Raw genomic sequence first — 27,954 nt, 5'->3', positions numbered from 1 at the left:
ACCCAAAATTATATTACTCTTATTATGGTGTCATGGCAACAAAGTGGGAATAAATGGATATATTCTTACAATGTCATGTTTGGGGCATTTTGCCTTTAATTTGACTGGACAATAGAAGAGAAACAATTTAGGAAAGGAACTTGGGGCACTGCCAACACAGCTACACAGACTATGTTAGTAAAGTGCGCGGTTTTATCACGCAGAAATCATGAAAACAAATAACTTCTATATGTATCTTTACATTTATGGAATGGCCTCAGTACATTTTTTGAGATAATAACATGCCATAAATACTGAGCTGTTGAATCCCTTAATGGTGATTTTGCTTTCCAACAAAATAACATTTTGTATATTTTTTATTATATTACTTAAAATGTTACAATTAGTGTATAATTACACCAGTGAATGACTGTCAATGTCAGCTCAGGGAAACTTTGAAATGTAAAGATGGGTGACATCTGGAAAGGATTGTTGAGTTATTTAGCTGGGTCAAATTTGGCCTGTAATCGCTTCCTACAAAATTCATTTCACATGTCAGCCTTAATTCACCTGTTGAAATCACTTTAAGTGCAGACTGATTCTTTCAAAATCAAAGCATTTTTTATTTATTTCACAAATATTTTTGGAAGTTTAAAACTTAGTTAATGTTTAGCTTGTAGAGTAATTTCAAATCCATTTCAGTTTTTGTCACACAGATGTTCATATAAACTTGAAGTATTAATACAGTTCTGAATTTAGTGGTATTTGTTTTTGAAAGTTCTGAATGTAATCTTCATAGCACTTTTTGCAAATACGCCTTTGTGCTTTTTGTCTTCCACATATAAATATGTTCATGTGTTTTGCATCTTGCTTCATCTGTTATGTTGTGTCCTTTACAGTGTCGTCTAAATAAAAGTTCACTAAATGTTTATTGATTCGTCCCTGTCTACAATTTATGTGTTAATCGATTTCTTACAAAAGGTTTGATTTAAAGGTCCAGTTTAGTTGTGTATACACTGAACAGAATTATAAACGCAACACTTTTGTTTTTGCCGAACTCAAAGTTTTAAGACTTTTTCTATGTACACAAAAGGCCTATTTCTCTCAAATATTGTTCACAAATTTGTGTTAGTGAGCAGCACTTCTTTGCCTAGATATTTAATCCACCTCACAGGTGTGGCAAATCAAGATGCTGATTAGGCAACATGATTATTGCATAGGTGTGCCTTAGGCTGGCCACAGTAAAAGGCCACTCTACATGCGCGATTTTATTACATAACACAATGGCACAGATGTCGTAAGTTTTGAGGGAGCATGCAATTGGCATGCTGACTGCAGGAATGTCCCCCAGAGCTGTTGCTGTGAATTGAATGTTCATTTCTCTACCATAAACCGTCTTCAAAAGCATTTCAGAGAATTTGGCAACCGGCCTCACAAATGCAGACCACAGTTTACATAACTAAATATTTTTTGCACAAAATTTCAGAAACCGTCTCGGTGCTCATCTGTATGCTCGTCGTCCTCATCGGAGTCTTGACCTGACTGCAGTTCGTTGTCGTAACCGACTTGAGTGGGTAAATGCTCACATTTGATGGTGTCTGGCACTTTGGAGAGGTGTTTTCTTCACGGATGAATCTTAATTTTCACTGTACAGGGCAGATGGCAGACTTCGTGTGGGTGAGCGTTTTGGTGATTCTCCCATGGTTTATTGTATGGACAAGCCTATGTTATGAACATAGAGCACAGGTGAATTTTATTGATGGCATTTTGAATGCACAGAGATATCGGGACGAGATCCTGTGGCCCATTGTTGTGAAATTCATCCACAAATATCACCTCATGTCTCTGCGTGATAATTCACGGCCCCATGTTGCAAGGATCTGTACACAATTCCTGAAAGCTAAAAACATCCCAGCTCTTGCATGGCCAACGTACTCACCGGACTTGTCATATATATTGAGCATGTTTAGGATGCTCTGGATCGGTGTATACGACAGCGTGTTCCAGTTCCTGCCAATATCCAGCAACTTCGCACAGCCATTGAAGAGGAGTGGACCATCATTTCACAGGCCACAATCAACAACTTGATCAACTCTATATGAAGGAGATTAGACTTGAGGCAAATTGTGGTCACACCAGATACTGACTGGTTTTCAGACCCCAATACAGTACAACTGCACATTTTCGAGTGGCCTTTTATTGTAGCCAGCCTAAGGCACACCTGTGTAATAATCATGCTGTCTAATCAGCTTCTCGATATGTCACACCTGTGAGGTGGATGGATTATCTCAGCAAAGGAGAAGTGCTCACTAACACAGATTAAGACAGATTTATGAACAATATTTAAGAGAAATAGGCCTTTTGTGTAGAAAGACAGGAGTGTTGCGTTTATTATTTTGTTCAGTGTTATGTTGTATATTTTTCACTGATACATGTTAAAATTAAACAGGAGAAGGTGTTTATAAATTAAAGTAGCTCAAATATGCATTTTATTCTTGGATTTGGATAAGCCCTGTCCGGGAAACCACCCCTATCTGACGTAGTTTTATATAAAGGTTATAAGTAAAATATTAACTTTAAAATGCTGGGTTATTTTTAACCCGTAAAATATGAACAAATGCATCTGCTGTTAAAATAATATAGAAAATGTTAATTTTTGACCCAACCATGGTTTGAAACAACCCAGCATAGGTTGGGTCAAAATGGTAAGGTTTGTCCATACTGTATATGGACCATTTCAAATGATGTAAACAACACTGGTCTAGAAACACTTCCTGTTTCAGTTTGTGACTGTTTTTTTTATTTCACAAATATTTCATTATCTTTAAGATGTTTGTTTAACTTTTTGACTCAGTTCTATATGTTCTGTTGGTTGTATTTTATCCCAACGTTTATCTTGTGTTAAAAAATTGGGGCGGGGGGTGCTTCTGGACCGGTGTTGTTTGCATCTTTTGAAATGGTCTATAGACGGTTTCATCGGACGCACGTGATACACGTCTGGATCCCAACTTTACTTCCGGTTTCATTTTTTTAATGGTCTGACTCGCTAAACTGATCTCTTGATCAAATGCCTCGTCGAAAATAACAAATGTTTTGGTTTCCTAGGTAATCTATGTGGGGGTTTTTTTGTACTTTGTTGTTATTTATTATTAGCGGAGCTTACCGGAAGTCACGTGCGGACCGCGACAGCCGCTTGTTTATGTTGTTACTGGTGAAACCGTCTATATCCAAACATGGGATAAAACAACCTATTTTAAAGTGTATACAAAAAAATGAGGGCTGCACGATATTGAAGAAAATGCAGTATATGATAAGATAATGCTTTAAAATTGCTTTAAAATTGTAAAATCAAATTTATATATAAATATATAAAACAACCTTTTAAAGTGTATATAAAAAATTAGGGCGGCACGATATTGAAGAAAATGCAGTATATGATAAGATAATCCTTTAAAATTGCTTTAAAATTGTAAAATCAAATTTATATATAAATATATAAAACAACCTAGTATTTTATAAAGTGTATACAAAAAATTAGGGTGGCACGATATTGAAGAAAATGCAGTATATGATAAGATAATGCTTTAAAATTGTAAAATCAAATTTATATATAAATAACATAGGATAAAGCAAGTATCTCTCTCAGTCTCTCTGCGTCACCTTAAAGATTTGTCTATGCAGCTTTTTAAAGTATTAAAATATTTATGTTATTGCAAACCATTGCAATATGGCCATTTGCGATATTTCAATCATTTTCATATATACTGGAGCCCAACAAAAATATAAAATAAATCTTAAATATAAACCTAATTTAGAAAACATGCAAGGTTGTGGCCCTAAAATCCTAAAGAATATTTGACTGATGCCACATCGATCAGAATAAACAATAAATATTACCATAAATACACTATTAAAAATGATATCTCTACTGTATGTACTCATTAAAAAAAAGATGATGGTGGGTGTGTTTGTGTGCTTCCCCAATGAGATGCTTCATCACCTGACCGTCCCTGGACTCCAATGCCCAGAACTCTGGCCGTGATGACGCGCCGCCGCAGCGCGCAACGCGTCTCACGCAACGCTCTGTGTTTTGGAGAAGAACGGAAGATGGCGACCTCAAACAATCCGCGCAAATTCAGCGAGAAGATCGCCCTGCACAACCAGAAGCAGGCGGAGGAGACCGCGGCGTTTGAGGAGGTCATGAAGGACCTAAGCATCACGCGAGCTGCGCGGGTAAGTGTGTCACGGACAAACGCGTAATGACGAACTAAAGCACAGCTGCTATGTGGGATATAACCTGAAATATGAATGAATCGCCTTTGTCGAGCGAGAGTCGTGATAAATCGGCGGATTAGGATGTCCGTGCGGTTAAACGATCAGATGAATGTGGTGCTGATGCTGAGGCTGCGCAGCTGTAACGATGCTCGTTACAGATGTCATGCACATCTGCACTTAAGACTGCGAGTTTGTTCTGGCCTATCATATAGGCTACTAAATCCATTCATGTTTTTTTCTTGTCCCATTGATGTGTATTGATCATGATCAGAGTGCTTTTGAAATTGGGAAATGTTATATACTGTACGAGAGACCGGGGTTAGTTGTCACATGGACTATACTCTATTTACACAAATGTTTCTTTTTTGTTGAAGTGGCTTTCTATGTTGGCTTCAAACACCTTGTCAGTAATCTTTTCAAATTATAATAAAAATAAAATACTATATAAGTGAATTTTATATATAGGATATACTTTAAGTGATACAAAATGAAGTATCATTATGTCTGTAGTTTTTGGATAAATGACATAATCATACTGACAGATATTTAGGCAGGGGCAAACTGTATCGCCAATGTATATTTTAGCTAAACAAAAAGATAAAATCTGTTTATAAAAAATCTGAAATGTCAGGTTGTTGTTTCCCATTATATGTATATTTTACAGTTCTTTACTTCTTAGGCTATTTATGAGTGTTACTTGCCACTTTTAATATTTTTATATTTTAAATTGTTAAAAATAACTAGAAATACTTCCTTGTATTGTATAAAATGCAGAATTGAGCAAAAAAGTAATTCCCTTGATAAATACTCACTGGCGTAAATAGTGTGACAACTTGCCCCAGTTTTCCTGTCAACGTTTCCCTAAATGAAAAAAAAAAACAGATTTTCGCCGTGTCTTTTTGTATTGAACTGAAGTCTTATGTGACAGGTTTATAAAAAGCTGACGCTTATGTTCTGCTGTTCACCGGTGGCTTTTCTCATACCTCGCCTGATGAAGTGTTCAGTATCTGCTTTAGGTTTCATTCATGGGTTCATTACATCATTCACTGCTGCTTTTCACACACTGTTATTTTGCACAGCTGCAGTTGCAGAAGACCCAGTATTTGCAACTAAGCCAGAATCGAGCTCAGTGCTATGGAGGGTCACTGCCCAATGTCAATCAGATTGGAAATAGCAACACTGACCTCCCTTTTCAGGTGAGACCTTAGATCTTCATAAGACGATTTTTTGTTTAGTCACCTTATGGATGAATTTCCCTGATCTAGATCATGATTTCATAAACACATAACTGGATAACTCTTAGATGCATCACTCTTCTAATGCAGTTACTTTTGAACTTTGCAGCTATTATGAAGAATTTCTTTAAAGAACACTTATTTTAGGATTCACGTTTTTACATTTCCTTTGGTGTGTAAGTGTGTATTAGTACATGTTAACGATATGCAAAAGGTACAAACCCCAAAGTAAACCATGGCGCGAGTTATCATCTCCAATGTAAATCTCTTTTCTTGAACTACAACAATCACGGATTGTAGGCAACAGTTTACTTCCTGGGATTTGCGATTTATTAAAAACCGACATTATTAAATTCCTCCTGCTTCAGACTCACAGCCTGTAAGTTAACTCCTGTTAGCATTGCATTGTGACTGAATCTTTCAAACACGGTAAGGAGCGTCACATTTCCGGCTGATGTCAGAGGTATTCAGGCCAATCACAACGTACAGATTAGCTGGCCAATCAGGGACACAGAGATTTTCAAATCCGTGCGTTTCAGGAAGATAGTGAAATCTGGAGCTACAACAATGTTTGGTATGTGGAAAATAATGTGTTTTTTAACCATAAACCATGTGAACACATTGTATTATATAAAATACACAAAATAATGTTGTTATTAGCAATGAAATAGGTGCACTTTAAAGGTGATGTGTGTAGATTTTAGTGGCATCTAGCAGTGAGATTGTGAATTGCAACCAACGGTTCAGTTTACCGCTCACCCCTCCCTTGCGAAACACATACAGAAGCTACGGTAGCCACCACAGGACAAACATGTCATTGTTGGTGACATCGTGATAAAATGCGTTCTATAAACGGTTTCATCAGATGCATGTGTGTTGTTGCCGTTACGTGTCTGGGTGAAATTTTACTTCCAGTCTCTGTTTAAAGGTCATGTTCTTCCTGATCTAATTTTTCTCAAAGTAAAGCTCAAAGTTCACTGCCAGGCGATATATATTTTTTTAACAGAATACGCAGGAATACGTCAATCACCAGCTTTGGCTCAGACGGCTCTGCTAAGCTAAACTGCTGTCGAATCACAACACACTAAACAAACTACACATTCAGTACTCGATACGTATTTCTGAAGGAGGGACTTCATAGAACAAGGAAGACATCAGCCCGTTTTTAGGACCGCGAAAACAGCAATTTAGAAATAAGTAAATTGCGTGAAAAAAGCGCGTCTTTTTATACGTGAAACATAAACACATGTTATATTGCCCACTATAAACACAATCTAAGCTTCAAAAACACAGAAAGAATGGGACCATTAATGAACGGGCTAGTGGATAAACTGAACTCTGGAACAAATACCTCGTCGAAAATAACAAATGTTTTGATTTCCTAAAGACGATAGGAGATGGCGATCATGGATCACCGCTATGTAAAGGGAGGTTTGGCAGCCGATATGTAGATACATAGTATACATTTTATAGTACACGTTTTACACAGTAACTGTAGCTCAGTGTAGTTTTAGCTATGATTTGAACTAAGGTAATCTACGTGTTGTTTATTTAGCTTGTTATCAGAAATACACTACTCTAAAGTACTCTATTGTTATTGATTCTTAGCGGAGATACTGAAAGTTTGTTTATGTTGTTACTGCTGAAACCGTCTATAGAAGAGTTTGTCCATTTATGGCTACTATAGAAACATGATGCCGACTTCCAATGGGACCCATGGTGTATGTAGATTAAAACAGCTCATTCTAAAGCCCGGAACACACTGCACGATTATTGGCTGTCCCAGACGAAAGATTGCCGTTGTGAAACAATCATCACGATTTCTGTGATCCTGGCTCTTTATTGGTGGTTCTATGTCGTAGAGTGGTGGAGGTTTAAAGACGGACGTTTTCCCGGTCTTGCGTCCAAAGATAGCCTACGTTTTCTGACAGTGTCATAAATTCAGCATGATTACCGCACAGTGTGTTTGCTGCTACGACCTGTGTACTGGTATTTGTTTACCACAAGCGCATGCTAATGACGTTGTGCTAACGTGTGATGCAGCCACCGAAGCTTCTGTGTCACCATCGTACAGTCTACATGTTTGTCGTACCCGAGTTTAAACGATCCATGTTGCACAGTGTGATATAGGAGGGCAAAAATCCTGCAGTGTATTCAGGGCTTAAGGTAATAAAGACATAACATTTCATTATGTCAGGCCTTTAGCTACAAAGTGGCAATTTTAACATACTATAATAAATTATCTATGGAGTATTTTGAGCTAGAACTTCACATATGTACTCTGGGGACACCAACGATTTATTTTACATCTTAAAAAAGTCTCGTGAAATGTCCCCTTGAAAAGGTTATAACAGATTTTCAGAATTATCCTCTATTCATGTTCAGGAACCTAAATATTATTAAAATATCTTGATTATTTACATAGCAAAGAAGACATTTCCTGGATGAACTAAGAGAATGAGATATTTGAACATAAATGTAAGAATAATTTACCTATTTTGCCACATTGTAATAGTTTAAAAGTTACTGGTAATGCTATTGTTTCCCTCCAAAATGAAGTCACTATCTGCGAGATGAAGTTATTATGGAAATGGCTTTTGATTGTTATTTTTACTATTGTCTACTACATCTATGAATACATTTAAAACAACATTCCCAAGGAAGCATGTTTTATTTGTGCTTGACACCATTGGAATCCAAAAAGCAACATCCTATATTATTTGAACAAACTAGTGAAATCATTTAAAATGTGCCTCTCTTTGTTGAAAGTTAACTTCTGATAAAAGTGAAATAATGTGACTTGCATCTGTTGCTTAATATCTTTTTATTAAAGGTGCACTATGTTAGATTTTCAGTTACTGTTTGTAAACCCAACATTTAGATTTGGCCCCTCCTCTAAGGTGTTGCTATTGTCTGGGGGCTAGATGTCTTTTCGGGTCCAATCTAATATACCCGACCCAAAAAGACCTGAATCGCTTTTTACTTGAACCCAACATGCATAAGTTTTTTTTAAAACAGTGGTTCTCAAACTGGGGGCCGCAAGATGGTGCCAGGGGGGCCCCAGCTTTATAACATTTTATAAAATAAATTAATTTATCATGAATTCTGTGGAATTAAACCTAAAAAATAAGGCTACAAACCAACAGCAGTACTTTGTATCATTCAATATGTTTTGTTTAATTAAAAGTTGAGTTTTAGTTTTTGAGTTTTTTGTCATAAATTTTCTTTGGGGGGCCCGCAAAGGAATGCGCCGTACACAAAGGGGGCCGCACGCTGAAAAAGTTTGAGAACCACTGTTTTAAAAGGCCCAACCCGAGACAACCCCGAGAAAATTAGACCCGAGTCCGACCCAAACCAGTGGCAATTTTTTTTTACCCAAAGGGACCCAAATGTAAATGGCACCGACTTGTGGGCAGTCTGCATCCCTGCACACACTAGTCAGACAGAAAGAAACCCAGTAGTGTCGCATTCAATTTGCCTCCATTTATTTTACTTTATTTGATGATGACCACTTAAATGCGCATGCAAAATTGATTGACAGGTCTGTCTCAATGAAAATTAGATAGTTCGGGTCCGTTTAAAAATTACCCAAGAGCCGATGCCGCGTGAAACTTTTAGACCCGTTTGGGTCTCAGGTCGGATCTCTGGTTTTTCGGATCTAACCCGTGACCCGTGAAGTCCTCTACTGAGGGCTACACACCTACTGGTCAAAGGTTTCCTTCCTAAACATCCCAAGCAACTGAAAAAATAAGAAAATACAGGCAGAGGATCGTAGTAATAATTGTTATGGATTATAAACTGAAATAGAGTCTATTCCAAAATGTCATAATTTTATTATTCAATAAAGTCCCCTGTATCCAGCAAATCATGGTGTTCATGAAGTCATTAAAAATGTGCATTTGCTCAAGAGCCATTCCTCTGTTATCATTGCTCTTCATTTAAGACACTTAATGATGTTTAGGTCGGATCCCATTGCATAAAGCTTTCATGCTGCCAGTCCATCTTCTGCGTGAAGCTATAGTATGCTTTTATTTGCCTAGCAAGGCTGCAATACAATTGTGACTGGGTTACGAGCAAAAATATCTCTTAAACATATCAGATTATTTTTCAGACGACAGTTCTGGACACCAGTCGGACAACCCGACATCACGGCCTGGTGGACCGCGTGTACCGCGACAGAAATCGCATCGCTTCTCCGCATCGCAGGCCTCTCTCTGTGGACAAGCATGGACGTCAGATATCCTTCACCTTTACCCGACACAGCTTTAACTTGGTTGATTTGTCGACGTTTTGTTAATGTTGACTTTCATGTGACAAATTTTTCTTAATTCCTAGTTACATTGACAGCTGCCCATATGGCTCAGTATATCTGTCTCCACCCCCTGACACAAGCTGGAGGAGGTGAAATGATGTTCCTTATAGACTATAATCAATGAACATAATTTTCTCATGAATGTTGCCTTCATTTCTGTTGCAATATTTTCTGGTTGTCCTGCAGGACAAACTCTGACTCAGCTCTACACCAGAGTGCTGTGACTCCACAGGACACTTTTGTCGGTGGATCTCAGGAACTGCAGTCAAAAGGAGTTAAAACATGTAAGAATTTGGGTGGTTTGTCATTTAAGAATGTACAAAGCCGGGAGAGTAGTGTGTTTTTTTTTTAAGGGTACATGATCATACCCCCACGATCGAATGCACAGCCTTGCAAAGCATTGCCTTATTTTGACGTTCGACGCATGCGCATTGCAACAAAATCCAGTGCATCTCCTTTGCTACATCCTACATTCTCCTGTAAGCAGAGTCGATTCTGGCCTTCTGGGGGCCCTAAGCAACTTTGTGAGGGGGCCCTGTCAGCACCTCCATAAAAACCCATTCATTGTCTCTGCTTAAATGTAGCTTTAAACAAAATGTTCACTAAAACATGTTGTATTATAGCTGTACATTTTTGCCATTGCGAAGGGCATTACACTCATCAGAATACTTCCTAATAATAACATTGAGATGTGTTTTCTGAAAAGGTTTTAGTTTGTTACATCTGTACTTAGAAAACAAGGTCTACTGCCAAATATATTATTTAAGAGATGTAGAACAGCAGGGAAACAAATTGAAAAGAAAGAAAAACTATAACAAAGAACTCAACAGATTTGCTTAATTTTTTTTAAAGAAGTCACACAACATCTTGCATGAATAAATGTGTTTCTTTAACACATAAGAAAGATTTTGATTATTGATGCATACAAGCATTTCTTTCTAACAAAACACACTGAACTAATATTAAATCTGGGGATTTGGACTGAGTGTAATAATTCTTATGCATGGTTAGTCAAGAATAAATACGAATTTAAAAGAAAACACCACTGTTTTTCAATATTTTACTATGTTCTTACCTTAACTTAGATTCATTTTACATACCTATCTTTATTCAATTTGTGCACTTAATCGTTGTATAGCGCATTGTGAATGTGTTAGCATTTAGCCTAGCCCCATTCATTCCTTAGGATCCAAACAGGCATGAATTTATAAGTCAGCAAACACTTGCATGTTTTCTCTATTTAAAGACTGTTACATGAGTAAGTACACGAGTAGGTATGGTGGCACAAAATAAAACGTGGCGATTTTTTAAGTAGATAAAAAATGAGTGAGAGGGGGAATAGTCAGGAGTGATGATGTTAATGCGCGCCGAGGTCGAAGTGCCGCAAACAACCTATCTGCTTTAAAAAATGCCACCATACTTACTCGTGTAACTACTCATGTAACAGTCTTTAAATATGGAAAACATGGAAGTGTTTGGTGGCTTCTAAATTCATCCCTGTTTGGATCCTAAGAAATGAATGGGGCTAGGCTAAATGCTAACACATTCACAACGCACTGTATAAATTAGAGCATTTGTGTTTTAAAACGGCATTTTAAAATGAAAACGATCCTCGTTTATACTGGCATTTTAAAAAGAATCTTCATCCACACTATACACCACCATAAACGCATGAAACATGACCAATCACGTAACTGGGCATGCGCATAAAGTGTTAAATAACTTATTACTCTAATAATAACTTACCTTTGCGCATTTATGCAGCCTAGGGGTGTGCGATATTGACAAAATTCATACCTGGGTCCTCTGCTGGCAACTACAACAGACACTATTTTTGGACTTATAAAAATGTGTTTGGGAAAGTCTTATATTGTTCTAGCTCCCCCCCTACAACATATTAATATGATTAATAGGTTAATTTTGATTTTATAACTAAACAGAAAGGTCTTTATGATTTAAAAAGAAAGCATTCAAGTGAACAGAACTAAACGAACTTGAAGCAAAAATAAATTTCAGCAAATGCAAACTTCAATCAAACATAGTAAGAGGTGAAGTATTGCTTTAGCCTACAGAAATGCTTATTGGATTAATTTTTAAAAGTGTGCGAGGTCCGTGCGTGTCCTCCGCAAGCAACACAGAAATAGCTAAAAGCGCAAGCGGCTAAACGAGCATTAAATATTAATGACGTTGAGTTTATTGTTTTTATTAATTTATATTCACAAAACGTATCAACAAAACATCGATTAAAATTAAGAGACAAATTATCTGAAACGAAATTCATTTTAAAGTAGAAAACAAAACTTAAATTAAACTCGAAAATAATGTCTGATGCATTACAATTCTCACTTCATATTGGCCTTTACAACACCCTATATGGCGTTTAAAATTACAGTCTATCTTTCGTAATAAGCTAACTTAATTTAAACAAAACATAAACACATTACAATATTCAAACCCAACAATACTCAAACATAAATATAAAACAGGCATTATCTATAAGGATACATGTTAAAACAATCCGATATAGGGTTTATAATAGCTGGTTGGTAGATGTTTACTATTTTTGGCAAAACCTCCGTTGCATACCTCCATTTACCTGACTAAATAAATTTTTACTTTGAAAATGATGCACTGTCACGTTAACATCAGCTGTTCGTTTACATAAGACTCTGTCTACGTTTATTTACACTTAGAGCAACGTCTGAGTTCTCAAACTAAAACAGGGTCTGCAACGTTTGCGAACGAATCCGTTTATGTGGGTCGAAAACGGTGATGTAGTGTAGATGAAAGGCGTAAACGTAGCAAAAGTAACGCGTTTTAAAGGATAAACGCATTAATGTAAACATAGCCTTAGAAACGGCGTAAAGTAGCAATGACCTGGCAATTGCTCACAACACAGTAGCATTCTTGAGGTCAATGTTGCATAGGCAAGCACCAGATTTATACCCTTTGTAATAATGAGACGTATTTATTTATTCCTAATGCCATTCAAGCATTAAGTGGCTCAGTGGTTCATATAGGTTCATGTAGGTTTTCTGCAAATCGGAAAGTCGGTGGTTCTCCGGCTCCACCTGACCAAGTGTCGAGGTGCCCTTGAGCAAGACACCTAACCCCAGCTGCTCCCGACGAGCTGGATGGCGCCTTGCATGGCTGACACCGCCGTCGGTGTATGAATGTGTGAGTGAATGGGCGAATGTGAGGCAAATTGTAAAGCGCTTTGCATGGCCATTGGTCTATAAATGCAGTCCATTTACCATATTCATCGCAAAAACCTGTTAATCTACACACACTGGGAAAACATCCAAACTCCACACTTGAGCTACCCACTGAGCCACTGTGCCGCCCCTATAATGAGATTAGGAGCATCATATTTTGATTTCAATCATTGATTTCACATTAATTTCAATCTTTGACATGACCGTTCTCTGTCAATATTAAAGATATTAAGATATATTATTTACATTACGCATGGTGATTTTATAGGTTTTCACAGACTGGAGGTCTTAAGGTGCTTGTTTTTCATTTGACATTTCAAAAATGATTTAAATGTATGCAATTGTCAGATTTGAGCTTTTATCTGTGCAAACAGTGGGTATTGACCTCCTGACTTTTGGCATCGCTAGCTTCATGCTTTACCACTTTTGCTACAGCAACAGCATTCATCTCTCTGTTAATCTCTCTCTGTCCCTCCAGTGCTGTTGCTCACCCCTCCAGACACAGAAGACCCCGAAACAGAGATGGAGAAAGATGAGCCAAAAGGATCTCTACACTCAGAGTCACATGATGTTCCTGGAATTAAGTGAGTAGTTAGATATGCCGAAAAGTTGCTTTGATGAATCTTTATTTTTTTATAACATTTGTCATCTTTTGAATATTTTCAGCATATTTCCATCTCCTGATCAAGAAATGAACAGCTCTCTGATGCCAGCGGCTCACAGCACAGGTGGCTCTTTACCCGATCTGACAAACATCCAGTTTCCACCCCCTCTTCCCACCCCGCTGGATCCAGATGATCCCATTACCTTCCCCACATCCAGTCCCAGCACTACCAATAACCTGACAACCAACCTGACACATTTGGGCATCAGCGCAGCCAGTCACGTTCCTCCCAACCCTCCCGCCCAGCACACTGGACCCTCGCCCAATATCAACCAACAGCAGCAACCCACTCCCACACTCCAACCTGCGGTGTCATCTCAAATACCCATCGCACAGGTAAGCCAGCCTCAAGCTTATTATATTTGTTTAGCAAATTAGGCGTTTGATGGATATTAAAAGTGCCATTCCTTCACTCTTTTGTATTCGTAGCCGATGGCGATGGACAGCCTGACATTAGAGCAGCAGTTATCTCAATACTCACTCTTGAGTTTACTGAACGATCTGCAGAAACAGCCACACACGCTCCCGCAAAACATCCGTCTCATACGACTCCCACCTCTCACTGTAAGCTCCACACCCAACACCACCCAAAACTCTCTCGACAGCCAATCACAGACGGTCACGAGCGGAACCGCCAACTCTGTAAGTTTTACTTATGCACACATGAAAATATTTTGTTCATCTCTTGTTTTGTAAGCCTTGTAATTTTCATTCATCTACTCGTATACATGCAAGAATGTCATGTTTCTGCAATAGTTCATTTTTTAAATGCTGATATCAGGCACTGTTGAAGATATGTCTCTTTGACCTGAATGAGATCTGTTACATAACTCTGTTAGTTCACTCAACAGTACCGCAGTCAGACCGGCTCTTCAGCCAATCAATCACCCACATCTCCAGTGTCCAATCAGGGCTTCTCACCCGGAGGCTCACCACAAGTAAGACTTACATTACTACTGTTTCATTCGCTGATTTATATTGTGTGTTGTTTCGTGTGTTTATTGCCACCTTATTGTCTACTGTTGTCTAACATATTATTTAATGCGAAACTTTATGAAAAAAACTCTTGCTATATGGTTTATTCCAGAATTGCAGGTAGATGACAAAAGAAATAAAAGTAATTTTTTCCAAAAACATTTTTCTATTAAATTCTCATTTTAATTGAACAAATTTTAAATGTCATTTTTAGGTATCTGCTGACTTTAATCCTGTAAGATTTTAAATATCTGAAAGTCAATAAAAAATACATAAATCTTTTCAAACCATTAACAGAGCTAGTGAAATTGACATTTTCCACCTTTTTGTAGTTTTACTTCATATGCTAATTTCAAATTAGATACCACAACGTGGCATTTTTTCATCATATTATGTTTTTAACTAAATGAGAGAACATAGGGACAAACAAAAAATATATTTTTTTAATTACAGAAAATATATTAAATGCAGAAAGTAAATGAAAAGCTCAGATGCAAAAGTCTCTAAAAGCCACCTCCGTCAAAAATGAGATACTAGCCTCTTTCACACAGTAATTCTGGCAAATTACCATGAATTTACCAGAATGAATTTACCAGTAAATACAAAAATGTGCTGTTCACACACGCAGTGGCGTTCCGTTATTTTACCAGTAGACATCATTCACACATCACGACATCAGTATCAAAATACCGGTAAATTCGTTGAGAAAGCGGAAGTACCTGTAGCACGTGGCGAGCTCAGTGTTTTGTATTCATATTCACGGTCCGTATTTTGCTGTTTTCACGTCTGTGGTAAACAGTCGCGAAGTTGCTCATGACCAAACAACATTGAATGAGACGACGTCAAACCGAAAATGCGTTTTTAACTACTGTTTGCACGTTAGGCTTCACAGAGGGCGTGCTAAGGACGTCGGCAATTCGGCGGTAAGCTGTTTTAAACAACTTTGGTGAAGAAATTTGGACGTAAACTTCAGGTGTGCTCAACTTTCAAGCAGCATGTGTGTGGAAACGTCCGTAAACAGTGCGGGGGTAAACGCGTTATTTGTATTAAAACGCTATGATTGGCCCGAAGCTGTCAGCACGGTCTGACGTCGTCCGTTCTAAATGCCGGTAATCCTATAATTTTCGTTCACACATAGCGCTTACCGGTAAATTACTGGTAATCTTACAACCTGTCTTACTGGTAAATTGGGAGCACTGATTTACTGGAAAGGTTCTGTTCACACATGATCTCTTAACTGCAATTTACCAGTAAATTACCAGTAAAGACTTTATGTGTGAAAGGGACTAATGATATTGACAGAAAGTGCTCGGCGCATACTATATGTTCATCAAATACTTTCTCTTCAAATCTGCTTAATCAGGCCATTTTTTTGTTTAAAAAAGTCCAGTAAACGAGGCCATAACTCTAAAACAAGATGAATAAACCCAATATCTGGCTGTTAATTCCCAAACACAGAGTAAAGATTAAGGCTAAAGGGCTCTTTATAGTTGTGCGCAGGTCCTACAGCGTAGCCACGATGGCATAGGTTCCACGTCGGTTTTCATTAATACTTTTGCATCGTTGTTGACGTGAAACACATACGCAAACCGCTGGTAGGCAATATCCACGCGTGTAACCACAGTAGCATCACGATCGTCAAAGAACAAGAAGCTTGGCAAGTTAACCCACAAACAAAGAAGAAACAGCAACTTGTTGTGCATGATTTGAGAAGACCAGCAATGATGGAATTAAATAAACAGCGACTTTTGTTGCAGTTTGAGTTAAATCGCTCCTCAGCTTGGCTCATCTTTGTTTTCACCTTCGCAAATGGAAATACCTATGACGCAGTTTTTTTTACCTGACGGGAGGGGTTCTGGTGCACCAATCACAGCGCTTGCGGTCCGCGTAGAACTGACGCGCTGTTAAAAAATTTGCGAGGTGAACGTCAGGCTACGCAGAGCTACGCACAGGCTACGGATAACATACGGCGTAGAGCTTACGCACGACTATAAAGTATTTAAGTATTGCATAATGTTATTTCTTGCTCGGCTCTCCTCCTGAGGCTGTCGAGCATAGACTATGAAAAAAGATTGACGACGCGAAGTCACGTCCTTCCATTGTATTGAATTGAAGCTAAAAATGTCCGGCCATGGTCGCCGCCATGTTACGTAAAAACGTCAGTTTGGAGCCAAGGCATGGGCAGAAGGAATCGTCCGTGGAGCCGTGGTATCAAACTTCCACCCAAATGCTCGGGCGCCCAATTCAACCATGCCAATCATAACAACACACCCCATTTCTATAACATTAAATTACTAGCTAAAATGAAACTAAACACCAAAATGAACAATTGAACATATATCAGCGTAATAACAACTACTTAAAAAGACCAAAACCATCTTTCGGAAATTTTGATTGGAAGTGTAAATAATTTTTTGGTTAGAGCAGAGTCCCATTCGTTTGAATGAAGAGGGTGGGGTTTATGACTTGTACTGGAGCCAGCCACCAGGGGGCGATCAAAGAGCCACAGGTTTCACTTTTCAAGACATATGAGGCACTCCCAGTGTCAAGTAAGGGAGTAGTATGAAGCCCAGACAGGCATCAGGGAGTTGGCTGACACAGTCTCATCTCTGTCTCAGTCTCACCTTACTCAACCGGTTTTTGATGACGCTCTGTGGGTATCGATTTGTTAAGCCCACTGGTCGGGCGGGACTCTGGTTCTTGTAAAGGATTCAGTGTGCCGGCCAGTGACCTCTATTTCTCCCTAAACCAAACTGTGAGAGTCTGTCACTTGGGGACATTGTATCTTTAAGACCTAAACTAACACTTTCTTTTCTCTCAAACAGGTATTGTTTAGAAACAATGAAAAAAGTTGTATCTTCTTATAAGAACCTTTTGTACTATTGCCTCCCTATGACACATCGCTTTTATTGTTTCCTAATCTTTCTTCCTAAGTCGCTTTGGACAAAAGCATCTGCTAAATGCCCAAATGTAAATGTGCTTTGTTGGCAGAATCTGCCACAATGACTTTTCAGAAAAGTCCTTGAAGTGCATGGAGGAAGAATTGGATGAATGATGGCACACGTGCAAGAGGTTTTTACTTGGTTAAAAGAGGTTTATCGAAAATATTAGGATATTGACAGAATTTGTTTATCTTATTACCTTTATTCAGAAAGGGCAGTGAAGAGATTTTTGCATGTACTTAGAGGGTTTTGCAGCGAAAGACAGTCAAAATCAAAGAAATGTCTAAAGTGATATTTGTGGAAAATAAGGCATTTAAATACTGACTAATAACCTTAACTGTGCATTCACACCAGACCCGGAAGAGGCGGCAAGCGCAAGTGATTTACATGTTAAGTCAATGCAAAGACTCCAAAAAGGCATCCTGCGGCGCAGAATGCACGAATTGAGCGTTGCCGCGGGAAACGCGCGGGTTGAAAAATCAGAACATTGGTTGATATTCACACCACGTTAACCAATCAGGAGCGTGATTACAGGAAGTGACCGGAGTCGCAGAAGCCCCTCCCATGATGCGAATTTCTGCGTGAATGTCTTGAATGATTAGAATTTCAAGCACGAATTAAGTGAGTAAACTCAAAACATTTAAACATCTAACTTTTTGGCGTCCTACCGCGTCTGGTGTAAACGCACAGTTACATTGCCATTAAAGTGAAATTACTTGACCTAAACATAAGAGCCTGAAAAAAAAACTCATTTACCAGAAAACTTGTCAGACGCACTTAGAGGGTTTTGCATCTGAGCTATTCAAATATTATAAACAATTGATTTTACAACAATTAAATGAGTAAGTATATAAATGAACATTAGATTTAATTTATTTCTGTTAATACAAAAATGAATATATTAATCATTTAGTCATTGTTTTCTAAATTGTTCTTATTTGTTGGCTTTTTTGTTGTTATGATAAGTTGCAGGGGCCTCATTTATGAACATTGCGTAGAATATGTTCTATATTTTTACCTACGAATGAAATTTAGTATGTGCGTAAGTACAAAATCATCGTGATTTATCAAACGTGCGCACGGGGTTCGTACGCACATCAGTCATTGATGATAAATCCCACTTGTTCTTAAGCACCATGCTCGTGCACGCTCATGGTCATTTGCATTCCGAAACGCCTCTAATGAACCAGATATGGTGACAACACCTCCTGTTATAAGTCACGCGGTTGTGCTTTTTCCCTCATCGCAATAATGGCAAAGAGAGCGTAAAAGAGGAACTTTACAGACACAGAAATTGAGTTACTGGTGGATGAGGTTAAGAAAGGGATAATGTAGAGGCAGCCGGTAGTTATCGCGAAATAAGCCCCGACAGTGTGATCAGGACCCGACGCGAAGCGGAGCCGCTTATTACACGGCTACTTGCCACATAAGGAAAAAACTGGACATGAATATGAATTTGAAACATTTTATTGGCATATTTGTTTTAAATTAACATTTTTATCCTTCCGCGAAACTTTGCACAGATGCATAAAATGGTCGTAATACCTTATTAACATCCTCTGCTTCATACTTGTCTGTCTCCATTTTTTTCTCTTTTAGCCAGTCTTTAAGAAGTTTTATTGCCGATTCTGTATTTTTTTGTGTGTTGACTTCGTAGCTGTCATGCTCTATTTTGTCAAGTTCAGTCTCAGTAAGCTCTCTGTGTCTTGTCGTTGTTTGTTCTTCGTAGTTCAATTTTCGTTTTTTCGGGAGCCATTTGAATTGTCCAAATCTATCCACTGTTTAAATGTTTTGTTTTTTCCGTAAAATTAATGTTGAAATTTTCCATTGTTAATTGTGGTTGTCCAGTGTTTGTCTCGAGGGAGGGATTTTAAACATACAAGTAGTACCGGCTATGCGTTATTACTTTGGAGCAGTTATTATTTGAAAAGAACGAACCTGCAAATGTCTCAGCTGACCAATCAGAATCAAGCATTCCAGAGAGCCGTGTAATAAATCCTAATAACACATCCTGTTTGGTTCACGTAGTGCAGGAGGAATGACTAACAAAAGAAATGTGTTACCAGTAAGTTTAATTCCGTTGGGTATGAGGAGAGAACACTTCCAGAAATAAAAAAGTGGTTTGGCATTAAATTATCAGCCCCAAAAATGCGTCACAGCACACCGACGCGAAATCAGTGCAACTGTAGGAGGACAGACAATGACAGAACTTTCCACCTTGGACAGCCGCATATCACCAGCATCATTGGCGCCGTCTTTAAAAACGTGCTCCCGGCCGAATGGATGATTTGCCAAGTCTTCCAATAACGCAAGATAAGCCATTGCACTGTGTCAAGCATTGACGGAGCTTTCTTATATAGGGTTAGACACTAATTTAATTAATTAACTTCAACACTGATTTGCAGTTACTTTATTAACAGTAATCATTTTTAACACCTGGGGGTGGATAATAAATAGACAAAGTGTTCTTTTAACGACGGTCCTGTGTAGTATCGCTATTCTACCACTAGATGTTCTGCGTATGCATACTCCGAGGTGTACGTACATTTACACACATTTCTACGTATAAGTACAATTTGATAAATTCCACACTTTGCGTAAAACTGTTCCTACGCACACTTTACGCACACTTCTGTTCGTACGCACGCTTGATAAACGAGGCCCTGGATTTTTGTATATGCAGGTGTGATAATTTCGCTCAGAAATGTCATGTTCTCGACTAGTGTGTGTCACTTTGCAAAAATTTATTTGTCAAAGGAATAGTCTACTCATTTTCAATATTAAAATATGTTATTACCTTAACTAAGAATTGTTGATACATCCCTCTATCATCTGTGTGCGTGCACGTAAGCGTGATAGCATTTAGCTTAGCCCCATTCATTCAATGATACCATTTAGAGATAAAGTTAGAAGTGACCAAACACATCAACGTTTTTCCTATTTAAGACGAGTAGTTATACGAGCAAGTTTGCTGGTACAAAATAAAACGTAGCGCTTTTCTAAGCGGATTTAAAAGAGGAACTATATTTTATGGCGTAATAGCACTTTTGGGAGTACTTCGACTCGGCGCAGTAACACCCTCCCTCTCCCATTATGAGAGTGAGAAGGGGAGCGGACTTTTCAGGCGAGTCGAAGTACTCCCAAAAGTGCTATTACGCCATAAAATATAGTTACTCTTTTAAATCCGCTTAGAAAAGCGCTACGTTTTATTTTGTACCACCAAACTTGCTCGTATAACTACTCGTCTTAAATAGGAAAAACGTTGATGTGTTTGGTCACTTCTAACTTTATCTCTAAATGGTACCATTGAATGAATGAGGCTAAGCTAAATGCTATCGAAGTGTAGCAGCGCGCTCCAGCGCTTACGTGCACGCACTAAGATGATAGAGGGATGTATCAACAATTCTTAGTTAAGGTAATAACATATTTTAATATTGAAAATGAGTAGACTATTCCTTTAAATGAACCAGTGTAATGTCAAAGTGTGTTATCAGGATCATTTCTCTTATTTATGATTTCGTAAATGTTCTTTATTGTCTCATGGTGGGTCTGGTTGTGTCCTCACAACACATGCCTGGTGTTGGCAGCATCTTTGGAGATTCGTTCTATGATCAGCAGCTGTCATCCAGGCAGACCACTGCCCTCTCTAACCAGGTAGGCTACAGACATTTGAACCACTTTGTAAAGGTAGTGTGTAGGGAAATCCTGGCTTCATTTCAGTTTTAGTAGTTAAATAAAAATGTATGTTTTACTCTATTCTATGTTAAGACATAAATGTACACCATTTACCTTTCCTTATTGTGTACAATAAGAATATCTGTTTGTTAAAATCATCACATTAACATCTTAACAAAATTGTCTCTTTAAACCTTTCACATTGCTTAAAAAACTACAATAAAGATAAGTACTGCTGGGGTTAGGGTTGGGGTTAGGATAAGGGTTAGGCACTGTTTGGGATTAGAGTAAGGGGGTAGGGATTGCATTATGAATGTCGTATGAATGTCCTCACAAAGATAGCTGTACAAACGCGTGTGTGTTTAACTTTGTAATATTGGTGTTGCAGTTGGAGCAGTTCAATATGAATATGATGGAAAATCCAGGCAGCTCCAGTCACTGTTCGACACTGAACTACACGCAGGCAGCCATGATGGGCTTAACTGGAACCCACAGCAGTCAGTCGGACTCACAGCAGCTGAGCTACAGTAGCCATGGCAACATTCCCAACATCATCCTCACAGGTATCATGCATTCCAGTTCAACAAGAACTTTCCGAGAGGTACAAAACCATCATGTTATTTGACTGTCTCTACATACAAATATGTTGCTGTTGTGTTTATGTGGATTAGACTGCGTACTTGATCAGAAAATACTTTGATTGTCTGACCTAATACAACTTGAGAAAAAAGAGAAATGCCTCAACACACCAATCAATCACTGATGCAAAGGTTATGGGTTTGTTTAGCAGGGAACACACATACTTATAAACATGTACACTCCCCTAAAGGATTATTAGGAACACCATACTAATACAGTGTTTGACACTCTTTTGCCTTCAGAACTGCCTTACTTTTACATGGCATTGATTCAACAAGATGCTGGAAGCATTCTTTAGAAATGTTGGCCCATATTGATAGGATAGCATCTTGCAGTTGATGGAGATTTGTGGGACGCACATCCAGGGCACGAAGCTCCCGTTCCACCACATCCCAAAGATGTTCTGTTGGGTTGAGATCTGGTGACTGAGGGGGCCATTTCAGTACAGTGAACTCATTGTCATGTTCAAGAAACCAACTTGAAATAATTCGATGTTTATGACATGGTGTATTATCCTGCTGGAAGTAGCCATCAGAGGATGAGTACATGGTGGTCATAAAGGGATGGACATGGTCAGAAACAATGCTCAGGTAGGCCGTGGCATTTAAACGATGCCCAATTGGCACTAAGGGGCCTAAAGTGTGCCAAGAAAACATCCCCCACACCCTTAAACCACCACCACCAGCCTGCACAGTGGTAACAATGCATGATGGATCCATGTTCTCATTCTGTTTACGCCAAATTCTGACTCTATCATCTGAATGTCTCAACAGAAATCGAGACTCATCAAACTAGGTAGCATTTTTCCAGCCTTCAACTGTCCAATTTTGGTGAGCTTGTACAAATTGTAGCCTCTTTTTCCTATTTGTAGTGAGATGAGTGGTACCTGGTGGGGTCTTCTGCTGTTGTAGCGCATCCACTTCAAGGTTGTGCGTGTTGTGGCTTCACAAATGCTTTGCTGCATACCTCGTTTGTAACCTTCTGCTTGAATCAGTCGGCTCATTCTCCTCTGACCTCTAGCATCAACATGGCATTTTCGCCCACAGGACTGCCGCATACTGGATGTTTTTCCCTTTTCACACCATTCTTTGTAAATCCTAGAAATGGTTGTGCGTGAAAATCCCAGTAACTGAGCAGATTGTGAAATACTCAGAACGGCCCGTCTGGCACCAACAACCATGCCACGCTCAAAATTGCTTAAATCTCCTTTCTTTCCCATTCTGACAATCAGTTTGGAGTTCAGGAGATTGTCTTGAGCAGGACCACACCTCTAAATGCATTGAAGCAACTGCCATGTGATTGTTTGATTAGATAATTGCGAGATTAATGAGAAATTGAACAGGTGTTCCTAATAATTCTTTAGGTGAGTCTATATTACTTTTGCACTTATGCCCTTTTAGGGGCTTTAGATGAAAGTGTTTGCCAAATGCATAAATGTAAATGTCATCCCATTTAGTAGTTGCCGTATCAAGTCAACTAATTTGCTAACTCGCACAAATTGCTGTGTTTCACTTTAGTGACGGGAGAGTCTCCGCCAAGTCTCTCCAAGGAACTCAGCAGCTCATTGGCCAGCGTTGGTGATGTCAGCTTTGACGCAGACTCACAGTTCCCATTGGATGAGTTGAAGATAGACCCCCTGACACTGGACGGACTGCATATGCTCAACGACCCGGACATGGTTCTCGCCGACCCGGCCACTGAGGACACGTTCCGCATGGATCGACTGTGAATCTTTGAATGCCATTTTAAGCAAGACATTCAGCTGCATGGCCTCTCTGTTCACCATCTGGTCAGTGGCCGTCCCCCCAACCACCCACACGACGGCATGCTGGCGAAGCGCTCGTGACCGGAGGCTGATGGTGGGGGTTTGGGGGGTGAGTGGAGGTGGAATTGCTGTATCCACACTGGATAGTTTCCAATGCGCAATACTGTCCACCATCCACTCTCTTTTTGTAGTCATCGTTTTGTTTTGCATTTCGTTGTCTAGTGTTTGTTAATTATTTTGTCTATTTTTGGAGGAACATAGCTTTTATTTGATGGGTCATAACATTTAAGTGTTGTTTTATTTGTTAATGTTTGTTTTCAGTAAAATCGTCTTTGGTATAAATTTGTGATACGCCAAAATATCTGTTTTTAATGTTTACATAATTATGCCATATGTCCTTTAATAATGAGTTGTGTATGTGTTAAGTCGACATATTTATTCATATTTTGTATTATGATTATTTTTATTCATGTTTATGTAATGTTAAGGAGCACTACTCCCCCAGATTGTGTATCAAGGGTTTAAGGGAGGTTGCTCAACATGTAGTGGAAGAGTTAAAATTTGCTTTAACAAAATGGCTTCCATAATATTTCATTTTGCTAGCATTTTATAACATTCAAACACGATGATCTGTTATTATTCTTGTTTGTATATTCTAATATTCGCCAGTGATTCCATAGAGAACGACAGCAGTCTCTGGAGGTTTTGTGTACGTGGGACATCTTGTATCTTTCGCATATGTTGAAGTTTTGTTCGCTGTTATCGCTGTATTGTTCGCTTCACAGGTGGTCGGTAAATGTGACCCAAGAGCTGCTGCAGTAACCTGCTAAACACTTCACTGTGAGAGGACCTGATTTTGCCTTATATAAAAACAAAATGCTGTTTTTAACCGTCAATGTGTTTTTCTAACGTCTCGGAAACGATTTTCTCTCGTGTCTGTTTCTAGTTCGGCTGTGGTATTCTTGTTTTGACTATGCCATTTTGTTCGGTATTCTGTATGGTTTGTATTTGTACTGCCAAACGTCAACTTGAGATTCTGTTGTGAAGATAATGTCAATCTAATGGCTTGGGGAGAGTAATGCTCCTTATTCTCTGTGCTGTTATGGGAAGTTTTGTGTTTATTATTTTTTTAAGGGTATGTTCGAGCCCTGTTGCACATTGATCAAATTATATTTTATTTTTTTGTGTGCTATACGAAAGGTATTAAGGAATCACTCATTTGTAATTCAGCATTATGGTGTACAGTCTGGTGCAAAAGTCTGAGATCACATGAAAATGAACGACCATTGTAACAAAAGGTCAGATTTCCTTGCTACCATTGAAGCACACAAGATGATTTTTGGAACAGTATGAGATAAACATTATCAGGTTTATCACAAACTTGTGGAGTCTATGCCTGCTTAAAGGGATAGTTCACCCCAATTTTATTTATTTTTTTAATGTTTTTTTGACTCCTATACATTTTCTACTGTACTATAAAAATTCAATGGTGCTCCAAAACTTTTTGATTACAAACATTTTTCAAAATATCTTCTGTTGTGTTCGGCAGAACAACAAAATTGCAGGTTTGATCAACTACACTGCAAGAAGTGGTTTTCGGGAAAACATTTTCTTGGTGTTTTTGTCTGGTTTTCAGTGAAAGTATGAAAAGAGTCTTAGATTGGGATGCTTTGTCTTGCTGAGCAAAACGTCCCAAGAAAATAAGTCTAGTTTTTAGACTAAAAATATGAAATTTAAGTGATTTTGTGCATAAAACAAGCAAAAGAATCTGCCAATGGGGTAAGCAAAAAAATCTTGAACATTTTTCCTAAACACTAAATTCAAGAAAAATTCAAGAAAAATTGGCTTACCCCATTGGCAGATTTTTTGCTTGTTTTGTGCACAAGGTCACTTACATTTGATATTTTTGGTCTAAAAGCGGGACTTGTTTTCATGGGTCGTTTTGCCCATCAAGAGGGGGCATCTTCATTTGGGATTTTTTAGATATTTTTGCTGAGAGCAAGACAAAAGTGCTGGGAGATTGTTTCTTGAAAATCATTTTTTGCAGTGTAGAGGGTACTTTGCAGAAAATGACTTTCTTACTTAGTGTTTTTTTTTTCTTGTTTTCAGTACAAATATCTAAAAACTCCTAAATCACAATTTATTTTCTTGATAAGCAAAATGACCTGGGAGGGTGGGTGTAGTTTTTGGACAAACAAATATTCAATTTAAGTGAATTTGTGCTTAAAACAAGCAAAAACAATCTGCCAATGAGGTAAGAAAATGTTTATAAAATTTTTCTTTAAGGTGTTTAAGAAAATGGTTGGCAGATTTTTTGCCTGTTCACTTAAATAGAGCACAAACTCACTTAAATTTTATGATTTTGTCTGGGAGCTAGACATGTTTTCTCGGGTCATTTTGCTAATCAAGAAAATACATCTTTATATTTTAATTTTTTAATTTTTGGATATTTGTACTGAAAACCAGACAAAAATACTAGTGTACACTGCAAAAAAAAATGACTTTCTTACTTAGTATTTTTTTAGTAGAAATATCTAAAAATTCTTAAATTATGATACTTTTTTTCTTGATCAGCGGGGTGACGCGGGAGATTAAGTTTGGTTTTTAAACAAAAAATATAAAATTTAGGCGAGTTTGTGCTTGAAACAGGCGAAAATATCTGCCAATGGGTTGAGAAAAAAAATCTTGAAATAAGATTTCTTTTTCTTAAACACTTAATTCAAGCAAAAAATATTTCACCCCATTGGCAGATATTTTTGCTTGTTTCAAGGACAAATTCCCTTAATTTTTTCTCTCTAAAAACTGGACTTGTTTTCTTGGGTCATTTTGCTCATTAAGAAAATACATCTTGATTTAAGAATTTTTTTATATTTCTAATAAAAAAAGACAAAAATACTAAGTTTTGCAGTGTAAGTAAATGATGACCGAATTATCAAACATTTTTGGGGGCAAACTATCCCTTTGCTGTCATTAAGGGTGACATATCAAATGTTAATTTTCCCATTAACTTCTGATTTAAATTTGTATACTCTTTAACAAAAAATGTTTTATTAAAATAGAAAAGAATTTGAGGTGGTCTCAGATTATGAACCTGACTGTACTGTATTTAAGTGTATCTTTAAAAAATGGTGCCACTGGAGATGAATAGCCTGGCAATGTTTAGCCCTTTTCTAAAATTAATCACAATGTTACTTGATCAAATTTTAGTCATTTTGATTAGGTTTAATCAAAGATAGATTTGGGATCATAAAGGTTAATCTGGGTTCTTCGAAATATTGCTGCAAAAAATTGCGAAGTCAAATTTGTGAATCTATGCAAACTAAAGGCATTAACCAACAAACAATCTGTAAGATTTCGTTGAATACAATTTGTGTACAAAGTTTGGGCCAAGACATTAGGCACTGGTCAGATTGTGGATATACTGTAACTAACAGACTCACTTTAGTTTATATTTTTCATAATCTTATAGTCTTTCTTCAGTTGTTTATGTGTTTCTCAACCATTCATCTTGAATATAGTGTACATAAAGCATATCGCTGGAATATGATGACTGCATGTCAAAATGAGAAAATACCTTTTGAACAAGGTCTTTGTTAGCTTTTTGGTATGAGGTCTTCATTAGCTTGGCTGATTCCAGTAAAAAGATTCACTGCAGATGAAACAATATAGACCCCCAAGACACGGTGCATGTATTATTTAATGCTAGTGGTGTCATTTTACTGTTTTCTCACTGATATCCGCGTCTCTGATCATGTTTAGAAACAGAATGTATTTATGGGGCTCCATGTTATGATGAGCGCATTACACCAAATGACCTGCTTGCTTGACCAAAGCACTACTGTTTATTTCGGATTGATTTGTTGTTGTTTTTTGGTCATGGTAGCATTTTGTTCTGTTCATCACGATTGTAGCATGTTTGATATCTTCAGTTGGGTCATTTTTCTGCTTACATCTAGTTTCCATCTGAAATCCTGTCAGAAATCTCCAAGATACGGCAGCTTTCAAACTGACCTATGTGCATCTCTTAAAAAAATCTTTGCTCATGAAACTTGGACTGTTTAACCTTCTGAGAATGCCGACTGTTCAACGCTGTACATGCATTTTGCCCCGATGTATCGTGAAGGTATCCTTTGTGAACTGTTTTCTGCATTGCACTGATAATTCAGAGGGAAAACAATTTCGGAAGTGTATGTGCGACTTCCCAATGCAAACTGAAAAAAGGGCTCAGTCTGTTTGTTGCTTTACCATGTTAAACATTAGGAGTTGGGCAGATCGCAT

The 27,954-nt window shown here is 38.0% G+C and overlaps 1 protein-coding gene across 6 annotated transcripts; it reads left to right on the top strand.

The window, feature by feature from the left end:
* Nucleotides 1-2,998: 2,998 nt before the first annotated feature.
* Nucleotides 2,999-25,211, top strand: crtc1b (CREB regulated transcription coactivator 1b). 6 transcript variants are annotated; one of them, XM_073875826.1, is made up of 12 exons: nucleotides 2,999-4,212; nucleotides 5,334-5,450; nucleotides 9,589-9,728; nucleotides 9,831-9,890; nucleotides 9,988-10,085; nucleotides 13,495-13,600; nucleotides 13,683-14,016; nucleotides 14,110-14,322; nucleotides 14,520-14,618; nucleotides 21,165-21,251; nucleotides 21,661-21,873; nucleotides 23,429-23,567. In XM_073875826.1, exons 1-12 carry the CDS (start codon nucleotides 4,000-4,002, stop codon nucleotides 23,429-23,431), a joined length of 1,683 nt encoding a protein of 560 aa, XP_073731927.1. In that variant the 5' UTR covers nucleotides 2,999-3,999; the 3' UTR covers nucleotides 23,432-23,567. The 6 variants fall into 6 exon arrangements, with proteins under 6 accessions (XP_073731927.1, XP_073731926.1, XP_073731922.1 ...); XM_073875821.1 differs by having other exon boundaries at nucleotides 3,013-4,212; nucleotides 21,661-21,835; nucleotides 23,429-25,211; XM_073875823.1 differs by having other exon boundaries at nucleotides 3,016-4,212; nucleotides 14,532-14,618; nucleotides 21,661-21,835; nucleotides 23,429-25,211.
* The last annotated feature ends 2,743 nt before the right edge of the window (nucleotides 25,212-27,954 follow it).

This window comes from Misgurnus anguillicaudatus, chromosome 14 (assembly GCF_027580225.2).
Source record: "Misgurnus anguillicaudatus chromosome 14, ASM2758022v2, whole genome shotgun sequence".
NCBI lineage: Eukaryota > Metazoa > Chordata > Actinopteri > Cypriniformes > Cobitidae > Misgurnus > Misgurnus anguillicaudatus.
The sequence above is the reverse complement of the archived record's forward strand: the minus strand, read 5'-3'. Positions and strand labels throughout refer to the sequence as shown.

Bases quoted from the DNA above. Each gene is read 5' to 3' on its own strand.
- crtc1b (XM_073875821.1), top strand. From the start codon at position 4,000: ATGCCCAGAACTCTGGCCGTGATGACGCGCCGCCGCAGCGCGCAACGC. The intron at 14,323-14,519 runs GTAAGTTTTACT...TAACTCTGTTAG, and splicing joins CGAGCGGAACCGCCAACTCT to TTCACTCAACAGTACCGCAG. The intron at 21,836-23,428 runs GTATCATGCATT...GTTTCACTTTAG, and splicing joins TCCCAACATCATCCTCACAG to TGACGGGAGAGTCTCCGCCA.